Source organism: Hyla sarda, chromosome 5, assembly GCF_029499605.1.
Source record: "Hyla sarda isolate aHylSar1 chromosome 5, aHylSar1.hap1, whole genome shotgun sequence".
NCBI classification, from domain to species: domain Eukaryota; kingdom Metazoa; phylum Chordata; class Amphibia; order Anura; family Hylidae; genus Hyla; species Hyla sarda.
The window spans coordinates 293,392,550-293,405,467 of record NC_079193.1 but is presented as its reverse complement, the minus strand read 5'-3'; the positions used below and the strand labels follow the sequence as shown (position 1 = coordinate 293,405,467).

Below are 12,918 nucleotides of genomic sequence, written 5' to 3'. Positions count from 1 at the left end.
ACCTCTGGTGTACAGGAATATAGCAGCTGCTCCTCTGGCCTGGCACACAGTGGGGCAGAAATGTGCTGGACTTTTATTTGTTCACAACATGATCTTCCTTGTTTGTTCTTTTTTTTTCTTTTTCAGTATTGTCAATGTTCGGAAGCACAATAAAGAACAAATGTAGCACTGACTGCATACGCGTAGTGTGCTCCATTGGAGGACACTTTTTTCCTTCTTTCTTGTGAACAGTGGAGATCCCTGAAGTCAGACCCTACCAATCCGCGTTTGCATAGGGGATAAGATGCCTTTGGATATGGGATAAGATGCCTGATCGCGGGAATCCCGCCACTGGGGACCCCCGGGATCATGCACGCCGCGGCACCCCGTTTGTAATCAGTCCCCGGAGCGTGTTCGCTCAGGGACTGATTACCGGCAACTACAGGGCGGGCGGCGTGTGACGTCACACGCCGCCCGCCCTGTAGTCGCCCGTAATCAGACCCAGAGCGAAAGATGTTTAAGCACCGGAGAACCTCTTTAAAGGGGTAGGCAAAAGCCATGGAGACAACTGATGACAAGTGGTTCAGGCAGCATGAAAGTGATGACTGGTTCCCTTTAACTACAACACAAGCACCGTTCTGAACAAGCGCATGATAAAAAGCAGATGTAATTTATAAGTCGTATTCAATAGCAATTGGTTACTTTCACATATCCAATATGCAATTTAAAGATAGGATAAATCCATCCCAGGTAAATGGTGTTATCGTTCACCATAAGTACTAGCTTAGTAAATTATACCTGGACTGCATGCGGTATGTATTCAGCTCTAGCCTGCCGCGCTACAATAGATAGGTATGTATTCAGCTCTAGCCTGCCACGCTACAATAGATAGGTATGTATTCAGCTCTAGCCTGCCGCTCTACAATAGATAGGTATGTATTCAGCTCTAGCCTGCCGCTCTACAATAGATAGGTATGTATTCAGCTCTAGCCTGCCGCTCTACAATAGATAGGTATGTATTCAGCTCTAGCCTGTCACGCTACAATAGATAGGTATGTATTCAGCTCTAGCCTGTCACGCTACAATAGATAGGTATGTATTCAGCTCTAGCCTGCCGCTCTACAATAGATAGGTATGTATTCAGCTCTAGCCTGCCGCTCTACAATAGATAGGTATGTATTCAGCTCTAGCCTGCCGCTCTACAATAGATAGGTATGTATTCAGCTCTAGCCTGTCACGCTACAATAGATAGGTATGTATTCAGCTCTAGCCTGTCACGCTACAATAGATAGGTATGTATTCAGCTCTAGCCTGTCGCGCTACAATAGATAGGTATGTATTCAGCTCTAGCCTGCCACGCTACGTTGCGGGGAACAACCCCTTAATCATGCGCACAGGTGTGGAGTTAGTGCGTGGTTAAAGGAGTACTCCTGTGGAAAACTCTTCTTTTTAAATCAACTGGTGCCAGAAAGTTAAACAGATTTGAAAATCACTTCTATTAAAAAATCCTAATCCTTCCAGTACTTTTTAGGGGCTGAAGAGAAATCCAAAAAAGAAATGCATTTGCTCTGATGTCATGACCACAGTGCTCTCTGCTGACCTCTGCTGTCCATTTTAGGAACTGTCCAGAGCAGCATTTGTTTGCTATGGGGATTTTCTCCTGCACTGGACAGTTCCTGAAATGGACAGCAGAGGTCAGCAGAGAGCACTGTGGTCATGACATCAGAGGAAATGCATTTCTTTTTTGGATTTCTCTTTAGTATACAGCCCCTAAAAAGTAGTGTAAGGATTAAGATTTTTTTTATAGAAGTGATTTACAAATCTGTTTAACTTTCTGGCACCAGTTCATAAAAAATAAAATAAAATAAAAAGTTTTCCACCGGAGTACCCCTTTTTATATGCTTGTCAGTATAACATACTTAACTCTTTCTGCGCTGTCCCATTCAATGCACTGCATATATAACACCAAACATTTCTTATAACCACAGCTACTATAAAAATGCCTTATAACTGCACACTTCATTAAGTCCTTTTGGTTGGATTGTTCCTAATTCCGTTATCCAATATGCCTCACGCCTTAGTAATGCTTTTTTATTTTCTTCCTTAATTTTTTCTTTTTTCTACTTCTTCGACTAATTGCCATCTGAAATCTGCTACTGTGTGCCCAAATTGCTTGAAATGACGTGCTACACTTGTTTCTCCATATTATGTTTCTTTTATTACTTCTTGTTCCAATGTGAATACCTTCTTATCATAGATTTGTGTTCATCTAGCCTTATTCAAATTTGTCTGGAAGTTTGGCCCACATAGGCTTTGCCGCAAGGGCATTTTTAGGAGGTAAATCACATTGGAAGTTAGACAGGAATTAGATGTACAAAGCATGTACACAAACATTCCTCAAAATAGACACTTTTAAAAACCGTACATAAAAGGGAATCAACACGGTAAAGGAGGGGAATATACGGTATTTCAAAGAAGAAAAACTACCACAAGAGGACATAGTTTTAAATTAAAAGTAATATCAGGAAGTATTACTTTACTGAGAGAGTAGTGGATGCAGGGAATAGCCTTCCTGCAGAAGTGGTCGCTGCAAATACAGTGAAGGAGTTTAACCCCTTAAGGACCAAGCCCATTTTAACCTTAAGGACCAGGCCAATTTTATTTTTGCGTTTTCGTTTTTTCCTCCTCGCCTTCTAAAATTCATAACTCCTTTATATTTCCATCTACAGACCCATATAAGGGCTTGTTTTTTTGCGTGACCAATTGTACTCTGTAACAAAACCTCTAATTTTACCATAAAATGTTCGGCGAACCCAAAACTGAATTTTTTAGGGAAGAAATTTAATGAAAACCACAATTTTGCACATTTTGGAGGGTTTTGTTTTCACACTATACAGTAAAAATGACATGTGTTCTTTATTCTGTGGGTCAATATGATTAAAATCATACCCATGGCTAGATACTTTTATATTTTTGTACCGCTTAAAAAAAAAAAATCTAAAACTTTTTGTACAAAATCAGTAATCTAAAATCGCCCTATTTTGACCACCTATAACTTTTTCGTTTTTCCGTATTTAGGGGGGTATGATGGCTAATTTTTGGTGCCGTCATCTGTACTTTTTATTGATACCACATTTGCATATATAAAACTTTTACATAATTTTTTATTAATTTTTTAAAATAAAATGTGACAAAAAAAGCAGCATTTTTGGACATTTTTTATTTTTTACGTTTACGCCGTTCACCCTACGGGATAATTAACATTATATTTTGATAGTTCGGACATTTACGCACGCAGCGATACCAAATATGTTTAAAAAAAAATTACGCTTTTTGGGGGTAAAATGGGAAAAATTGACAATTTTCATTTTTATTGGGGAGGGGGATTTTTCACTTTTTTTTTTTTCATTTTTTCAACTTATTTTTAACACTTTTTATGTCCCCATAGGGACTATCTATAGCAATCCTTTGATTGCTAATACTGTTCAGTGCTATGTATAGGACATAGCACTGATCAGTATTATCGGTGATCTTCTGCTCTGGTCTGCTCAATCTCAGACCAGAGCAGAAGACCCCGGGAGAAGGCCGGAGCCAGGTAAGGGGACCTCCGGCCGCCATGCTGGATGATCGGATTGCCGCGGCAGCGCTGCGGGCAATCCGATCATCCATTCAAAGTACCACACTGCCGCAGATGCCGTGATCTGTATTGATCACGGCATCTGAGGGGTTAATGGTGGACATGTAGCGATCGCGGATGTCGGTCATTACCGGCGGGTCCCCGGGCCCCTTCCCATAGAATTTCATTGAGGGGGCGGGCGTGATGTCACGAGAGGCGGCACTGAACACGGAAGCCCGCACACAGCCGTTCGGAACAATAAACTTCCAGATGCTGGGGAACGGAGCTCCGAAAGCAGGGCAGCGGAGTACTCCTTTAACCACGCACTAAGTCCACACCTGTGCGCATGCTTAAGGCTAAGTTTCCACTAGTTTTTTTTTTTTTTCTGGCAGTTTTTGGATATCTGCCACTGCAGTTTTTGAGCCAAAGTCAGAAGTGGATCCATAAGGGAGGAGAAGTGTAAGTCCTTCCTTTATATGTCCTATTCCTCTTGAATACACTTCTGGTTTTGGCTCAAAAGCTGCAGTGGCAGTATTCCAAAAACTGCCAGAAAAAAAAAAAAAAATCAAGTGGAAACTTAGCCTTAGGGGTTGTTCCCCGCAAAGTAGCGCAGCAGGCGAGAGCTGAGGCATTTGTCATCTTACCTGTCTTGGATGTATACCATTGTACCCATCTACAGATATTATGGACCCATCATTGTGAATGAATGAAAAAGAAAATGTGAATACATACCTATCTATTGTTACGTGCTCGCCACATGCAGTCCAGGTATAATTTACTAAGCTAGTAATTTATATGTTGTACTGCATCCTGCATTTGTGTGTGTACCTACAGGTCTGATTCACAGCTCACTACATATCACATCCCACTGCTGTGTGTAGAAATTCAAGGTGGTTTTATTGAAAATCGGTGGCAATGTTTTCCTATAAAAACAAATACTAGACATGCTAAAAATTCTCAATTAGGTTATATTTACATGGCATATGTTACACCATTGGGAAAGCCATCCTGGATTTCTGCAGTATATTTCAAGCACAAATATTTTTATGGAGCAGATTAGCCCTATTGTCTATACTACAATGGATGCAAATGGTTTTTGGCACATAACCTGTACTAAAATATGTATTGTAATACTATGTGTAAACATTCTGCATACATTTATAGCCAATATAACTTAATGGGATTCCGCTGTCCCATTCACACAGCAGAATTTCTGCTGCAGGAATTCCATTGAAGTGATTCGGCTATAAATTCATGCAGAATTCCGTGCAGAAATTCTGCCTCATCGTCAGGACCCACATCATGGCTAGGACACAGGTGGGGATGAATGAGCCACAAGGCACGTGTTCTTTCCTCATGAATGTGATGTCTGATGAGAACTTGTGACCCATCCATAATCAGTAGAGTGGCTTTTATGGCAATGCAGATTGTAGTCATGATATTATTATGCGCACTAGGCAACTAACACCCCACTGAGAGCAATAAGATGGCATCAATGACCATGTCATGTACAGGGTACGTGAAGTCACGTATCTCATGTACAGGGTATGTGAAGTCATGTATATCATGTACAGGGTATGTGAAGTCATGTATATCATGTACAGGGTATGTGAAGTCATGTATATCATGTACGGGGTATGTGAAGTCATGTATATCATGTACAGGGTATGTGAAGTCATGTATATCATGTACAGGGTATGTGAAGTCATGTATATCATGTACGGGGTATGTGAAGTCATGTATATCATGTACAGGGTATGTGAAGTCATGTATATCATGTACAGGTTACCGTATATACTCGAGTATAAGCCGACCCGAATATAAGCCGAGGCCCCTAATTTCACCCCAAAATCCCAGGAAAAGTTATTGACTCAAGTATAAGCCTAGGGTGGGAAATAAATCATCCCCCCCTGTCATCATCCAGACCCCCGTCATTAACACCCTCATCATGATCACCCTGTCATCATCCCCTTGTCATCATCCCCTTGTCATCATCCCCTTGTCATCATCCCACATCCCCCCTTCATCATCTTCTTGTCATCATCCCACACCCCCCCTTCATCATCCCCACCCCCCTTCATCATCCCCTTATCATCCCACCCCCCTTCATCATCCCCCTGTCATCATTCCACACCCCCTCCCCTTCATCATCCCCTTGTCATAATCCCACCCCACCCCCTTCATCATCCCCTTGTCATAATCCCCCCCCCCTTTCATCATCACCACATGTCATCATCGTGGTCTTCAACCTGCGGACCTCCAAATGTTTCAAAACTACAACTCCCAGCAAGCCCGGGCTTGCTGGGAGTTGGAGTTTTGAAACCTCTGGAGGTCCGCAGATAGAAGACCACTGCGGCCTTCAACATCATCCAGCCCCCTCTCACCCCCTTTAGTTCTGTACTCACCTCCGCTCGGCGCTGGTCCGATGCTGCAGGACTGTCCGGTGGGGAGGTCGTCCGGTGGGATAGTGGTTTCGGGCTGCCATCTTCACCGGGGAGACCTCTTCTCCGCGCTTCGGGCCCAGAATAGAGGCGTTGCCTTGACGATGACGCAGAGGAACGTTGGTAATGAACGTACCTCTGCGTCGTCGTCAAGGCAACGTGACTATTCCGGGGCCGGTCCCGAAGCGCGGAGAAGAGGCCTCCCCGATGAAGATGGCAGCCCGGAACCACTATCCCACCGGACGACCTCACCGGCCAGTCCTGCAGCACCGGACCAGCGCAGAGCGGAGGTGAGTACAGAACTAAAGGGGGTGAGAGGGGGCTGGATGATGTCGAAGACCGCAGTGGTCTTCAACCTGCGGACCTCCAGAGGTTTCAAAACTACAACTCCCAGCAAGCCCGGACAGCCGATGGCTTGCTGATGGTTGAAGACCACTGAGGGCGGAGAGTTCACTCGAGTATAAGCCGAGGGGGGTGTTTTCAGCACGAAAAATCGTAATGAAAAACTCGGCTTATACTCAAGTATATACAGTATGTGAAGTCATGTATATCACGTACAGCAGGGGTACTCAACTAGCGGACCCTGGTCCAGATCCGGACAGGTCCCGACATTCATATTAGGGATCGACCAATATCGTTTTTTTTTAGGGCTGATACCGATAATCTGTGGATTTTCAGGCCGATAGCCGATAACTTATACCGATATTCCAGCTATTTCTCCACCCTCCCGGCCCCGAAGAAGCGGCTGCAGATCATTGATTTAAATCGGGCACTTTAAATCAATGAACTGCAGCGGCTTTTGCGGGGCCAGAGACCGCCGCCGCCCGCTTCTCTCCCCCTGCCTGTCCTGGGGTCCTCCTGAGACCAAACACCTATCCTCTGGCCAGAGACCGCCGCCGCCCGCTTCTCTCCCCCTGCCGGTTCTAGTCCAACCACCGCTGCTGCCTCATTGCCTCCCCCATGCCCGGTTTTATAATTACCTGTTCCCGGGGCCCGCGCTACTTCTGGCTCCGGTGGCGTCCTGAGCTGTCACTGTGTGCACTGACGGTGACATTGTGTTGAGGACATCACTCATCATTACGCAGCGCACAGCGTAACACAGGACGCCGCTGGAGCCAGAAGTAGCACGGACCCTGGGAACAGGTAATTATAAAACCGGGGATGGGGGAGGCAATGGGGCAGCGGCGGTCTCTGGCCGGGGCGGTGGGGCAGTGGGGGTGTGGCGGGGCGGCATTATCGGCAAGATAATTGCCGATACCGATAACGTCCAAAATCGGGAATATCGGCCGATAATATTGGCCAAACTGATAATCGGTCGATCCCTAATGCATATGTTACAAATGAATAGCTGTGCGCTGCCGGAGCAAGGAAATACCCTCCTCCCTGCCAGCACTTCCCCTATGATCATCTGCGGGACCTTGGGCAGAAAACCAGCGCTGGGACAGTGGAGTACTTTACAGGTGTTTCTCAATCTTTATCTCTACAGTTGTTTCAAAACTACAAGTACCATCATGCTCTTCTGTCTGTGCATGATGAGATTTGTAGTTTTGTTACAGATGGAGAGACACACGTTCAAATGCACATTTCATATAGGGGACAGCTGTGTGGCAGCATTCTACTCGGGGGCACAGGGTGTGTGGCAGCATTCTACTCGGGGGCACAGGGTGTGTGGCAGCATTCTACTCGGGGGCACAGGGTGTGTGGCAGCATTCTACTCGGGGGCACAGGGTGTGTGGCAGCATTCTACTCGGGGGCACAGGGTGTGTGGCAGCATTCTACTCGGGGGCACAGGGTGTGTGGCAGCATTCTACTCGGGGGCACAGGGTGTGTGGCAGCATTATACTCGGGGGCACAGGGTGTGTGGCAGCATTATACTCGGGGGCACAGGGTGTGTGGCAGCATTATACTCGGGGGCACAGGGTGTGTGGCAGCATTATACTCGGGGGCACAGGGTGTGTGGCAGCATTATACTCGGGGGCACAGGGTGTGTGGCAGCATTATACTCGGGGGCACAGGGTGTGTGGCAGCATTATACTCGGGGGCACAGGGTGTGTGGCAGCATTATACTCGGGGGCACAGGGTGTGTGGCAGCATTATACTCGGGGGCACAGGGTGTGTGGCAGCATTATACTCGGGGGCACAGGGTGTGTGGCAGCATTATACTCGGGGGCACAGGGTGTGTGGCAGCATTATACTCGGGGGCACAGGGTGTGTGGCAGCATTATACTCGGGGGCACAGGGTGTGTGGCAGCATTATACTCGGGGGCACAGGGTGTGTGGCAGCATTATACTCGGGGGCACAGGGTGTGTGGCAGCATTATACTCGGGGGCACAGGGTGTGTGGCAGCATTATACTCGGGGGCACAGGGTGTGTGGCAGCATTATACTCGGGGGCACAGGGTGTGTGGCAGCATTATACTCGGGGGCACAGGGTGTGTGGCAGCATTATACTCGGGGGCACAGGGTGTGTGGCAGCATTATACTCGGGGGCACAGGGTGTGTGGCAGCATTATACTCGGGGGCACAGGGTGTGTGGCAGCATTATACTCGGGGGCACAGGGTGTGTGGCAGCATTATACTCGGGGGCACAGGGTGTGTGGCAGCATTATACTCGGGGGCACAGGGTGTGTGGCAGCATTATACTCGGGGGCACAGGGTGTGTGGCAGCATTATACTCGGGGGCACAGGGTGTGTGGCAGCATTATACTCGGGGGCACAGGGTGTGTGGCAGCATTATACTCGGGGGCACAGGGTGTGTGGCAGCATTATACTCGGGGGCACAGGGTGTGTGGCAGCATTATACTCGGGGGCACAGGGTGTGTGGCAGCATTATACTCGGGGGCACAGGGTGTGTGGCAGCATTATACTCGGGGGCACAGGGTGTGTGGCAGCATTATACTCGGGGGCACAGGGTGTGTGGCAGCATTATACTCGGGGGCACAGGGTGTGTGGCAGCATTATACTCGGGGGCACAGGGTGTGTGGCAGCATTATACTCGGGGGCACAGGGTGTGTGGCAGCATTATACTCAGGGGCACAGGGTGTGGCAGCATTATACTCAGGGGCACAGGGTGTGGCAGCATTATACTCAGGGGCACAGGGTGTGGCAGCATTATACTCAGGGGCACAGGGTGTGGCAGCATTATACTCAGGGGCACAGGGTGTGGCAGCATTATACTCAGGGGCACAGGGTGTGGCAGCATTATACTCAGGGGCACAGGGTGTGGCAGCATTATACTCAGGGGCACAGGGTGTGGCAGCATTATACTCAGGGGCACAGGGTGTGGCAGCATTATACTCGGGCACAGGGTGTGGCAGCATTATACTCAGGGGCACAGGGTGTGGCAGCATTATACTCAGGGGCACAGGGTGTGGCAGCATTATACTCAGGGGCACAGGGTGTGGCAGCATTATACTCAGGGGCACAGGGTGTGGCAGCATTATACTCAGGGGCACAAGGTGTGGCAGCATTATACCAGGGCAGTTGGGTAATGATTATGACTTATTAGAATAATAATGTTGTACTACAGGCAGCGCCTATTTCTGGCATGGCACTGCGGCCGCTAGGTGTGAACCAGGTCTTAGTGTTTACCTCTGACCTTTACCAGAAGGCAGACATGGAAAAGCGGACCCTCACTAAAAGTAGTTGAGTACCCCTGATGTACGGGGTATCTGGAAGCTATGGCAGAGTAAGCTGACCTTTGTGCAGGAGCACTGCTGGAGACTAGAGCGGCAGGACACACAACTACTGCAGGAGACTAGAGCGGCAGGACACACAACCACTGCAGGAGACTAGAGCGGCTGGACACACAACCACTGCAGGAGACTAGAGCGGCTGGACACACAACCACTGCAGGAGACTAGAGCGGCAGGACACACAACCACTGCAGGAGACTAGAGCGGCTGGACACACAACCACTGCAGGAGACTAGAGCGGCTGGACACACAACCACTGCAGGAGACTAGAGCGGCAGTACACACAACCACTGCAGGAGACTAGAGCGGCTGGACACACATTCACTGCAGGAGACTAGAGCGGCTGGACACACATTCACTGCAGGAGACTAGAGCGGCAGGACACACAACCACTGCAGGAGACTAGAGCGGCAGGACACACAACCACTGCAGGAGACTAGAGCGGCAGGACACACAACCACTGCAGGAGACTAGAGCGGCAGGACACACAACCACTGCAGGAGACTAGAGCGGCTGGACACACAACCACTGCTGGAGACTAGAGCGGCAGGACACACAACCACTGCTGGAGACTAGAGCGGCAGGACACACAACCACTGCTGGAGACTAGAGCGGCAGGACACACAACTACTGCTGGAGACTAGAGCGGCAGGACACACAACTACTGCAGGAGACTAGAGCGGCAGGACACACAACTACTGCAGGAGACTAGAGCGGCAGGACACACAACTACTGCAGGAGACTAGAGCGGCAGGACACACAACTACTGTAGGAGACTAGAGCGGCAGGACACACAACTACTGCTGGAGACTAGAGCGGCTGGACACACAACTACTGCTGGAGACTAGAGCGGCTGGACACACAACTACTGCTGGAGACTAGAGCCGCTGGACACACAACTACTGCTGGAGACTAGAGCGGCAGGACACACAACCACTGCAGGAGACTAGAGCGGCTGGACACACATTCACTGCAGGAGACTAGAGCGGCTGGACACACAACCACTGCAGGAGACTAGAGCGGCTGGACACACAACCACTGCAGGAGACTAGAGCGGCAGGACACACAACTACTGCTGGAGACTAGAGCGGCAGGACACACAACTACTGCTGGAGACTAGAGCGGCAGGACACACAACTACTGCTGGAGACTAGAGCGGCTGGACACACAACCACTGCAGGAGACTAGAGCGGCTGGACACACATTCACTGCAGGAGACTAGAGCGGCTGGACACACAACTACTGCTGGAGACTAGAGCGGCAGGACACACAACCACTGCAGGAGACTAGAGCGGCTGGACACACATTCACTGCAGGAGACTAGAGCGGCAGGACACACAACTACTGCTGGAGACTAGAGCGGCTGGACACACAACCACTGCAGGAGACTAGAGCGGCTGGACACACAACCACTGCAGGAGACTAGAGCGGCTGGACACACAACCACTGCAGGAGACTAGAGCGGCAGGACACACAACTACTGCTGGAGACTAGAGCGGCAGGACATACAACTACTGCTGGAGACTAGAGCGGCTGGACACACAACCACTGCAGGAGACTAGAGCGGCAGGACACACATTCACTGCTGGAGACTAGAGCGGCAGGACACAAATTCACTGCAGGAGACTAGAGCGGCTGGACACACAACCACTCACCTGGATGTCCAGGACGGAGGGTCTGAGAGGCCCCGCCCCCTGCTCTGCCTCCATCCTCCGCCTTTCATCCTCTCCGTAGCCTCCTTCTTTTTCCGCCTCCTCTTCACCATCCTGAGCCTCGTCTTGTCCGCTTTCTTCCGCCCGGGATTCCTCCATGTTCAAATGCTGCAGGCGAGCAGGTGACCGAGTCCCCGCCCCGTGCTCCCTGACACTTCTGTCACCAGTCGGCGCTCGGCTCATCCCTATGGCAACATGGCTGCGCAGGCTCGGTGCTGTGCTGAGGGAGAGCGGAGGCTGCTGAGCACCGGGACACACTCTACATCCTCTATACCAGTGTTTCCCAACCAGGGTGCCTCCAGCTGTTGCAAAACTACAACTCCCAGCATGACCGGACAGCCGTCCGGGCATGCTGGGAGATGTAGTTTTGCAACAGCTGGAGGCACCCTGGTTGGGAAACACTGCTCTATACATAAGGAGACATTATAGGCACCGAGTCTTCACAGTGACAGACATACACTTACTCTTCTGAGATATTGGCGCCAATAGAACAGGCATCTTACATTATTCTCATAACAGATTAGTTTACTGATTATTTTTTGATTAATTGGAGAAAAAAAATGCCATGATCTGAAGTTTTTATCTGTGCAAATTGGTGTATATGAGACAATCCCTTTTTATTGCATTTTTACTTGGATGTCATGTGACTTAAAAAAGCACAAGGTATAGATACAGCGATCGGCACTACCTTAATCGGCCTTGCAGCGGTACATAGGAAGATGAGGGCCGATATATACAGTCCTCTGTCGTGGTTCACTTGAGAGCGGTGCACCAGTCACCCATCTACGGTGCTCTAACCCCTTTGCGGACAGCTGTGACTTAAAAAAGCATTGTCCTTTAAAAAAACAAAAAAACTGGGTGGTCCTCCGCATGATCGCTGATGTCTGTCATTACCAGCGGGTCCTTAGCTGCTGATATCAGCCAAGAACTGCGGTCTATGAAGCTTCATAGCCGGGATGGGACCCAGGACATACCTGTACATCCAGGTGTGCCAAGTACTAGGCAGCCAGGGCATACCAGCCCTCCCCAATTCCTCTCAATTATGATTATACCATCTAAAACAGTTCCAGGGCTTTTATGACACTCATCGGACCACCCACAGTGTGATTGCGGAGGGCCGATGAGTGAAGATGGCAGCTAAGTAGATTGCCGATATTACTACTCATGATAAGCCATTGCATAGCGCTGAACAGTAATAGCAATAGAAAGTCTCTTATGGGAACTTAACCCCTTAAGGACGCAGGTTTTTTCCGTTTTTGCATTTTCATTTTTTCCTCATTACCTTCTAAAAATCATAACGCTTAAAATTTTGCACATAAAATTCCATAGGATGGCTTATTTTTTGCGCCACCAATTCTACTTTGCAGTGACATCAGTCATTTTACCAAAATATCCACGCCGAAGCGGAAATTTTTTTTTACTGTGCAACAAAATTGAAGAAAAAACGCCATTTTGTAACTCTTGGGGGCTTCCGT

At 48.8% G+C, this 12,918-nt stretch overlaps 1 protein-coding gene across 1 annotated transcript in view; it reads right to left on the bottom strand.

Annotated features, from left to right (window-relative positions):
- UBXN2B (UBX domain protein 2B) overlaps positions 1-11,688 on the bottom strand; it is a 78,816-nt gene extending 67,128 nt beyond the window's left edge. Inside the window, exon 1 of the mRNA XM_056522002.1 lies at positions 11,387-11,688. Coding sequence (XP_056377977.1) covers positions 11,387-11,626 — 240 coding nt within the window. The 5' untranslated portion in view covers positions 11,627-11,688. The remainder of the gene's footprint in view (positions 1-11,386) is intronic.
- Between the last annotated feature and the right edge of the window lie 1,230 nt (positions 11,689-12,918).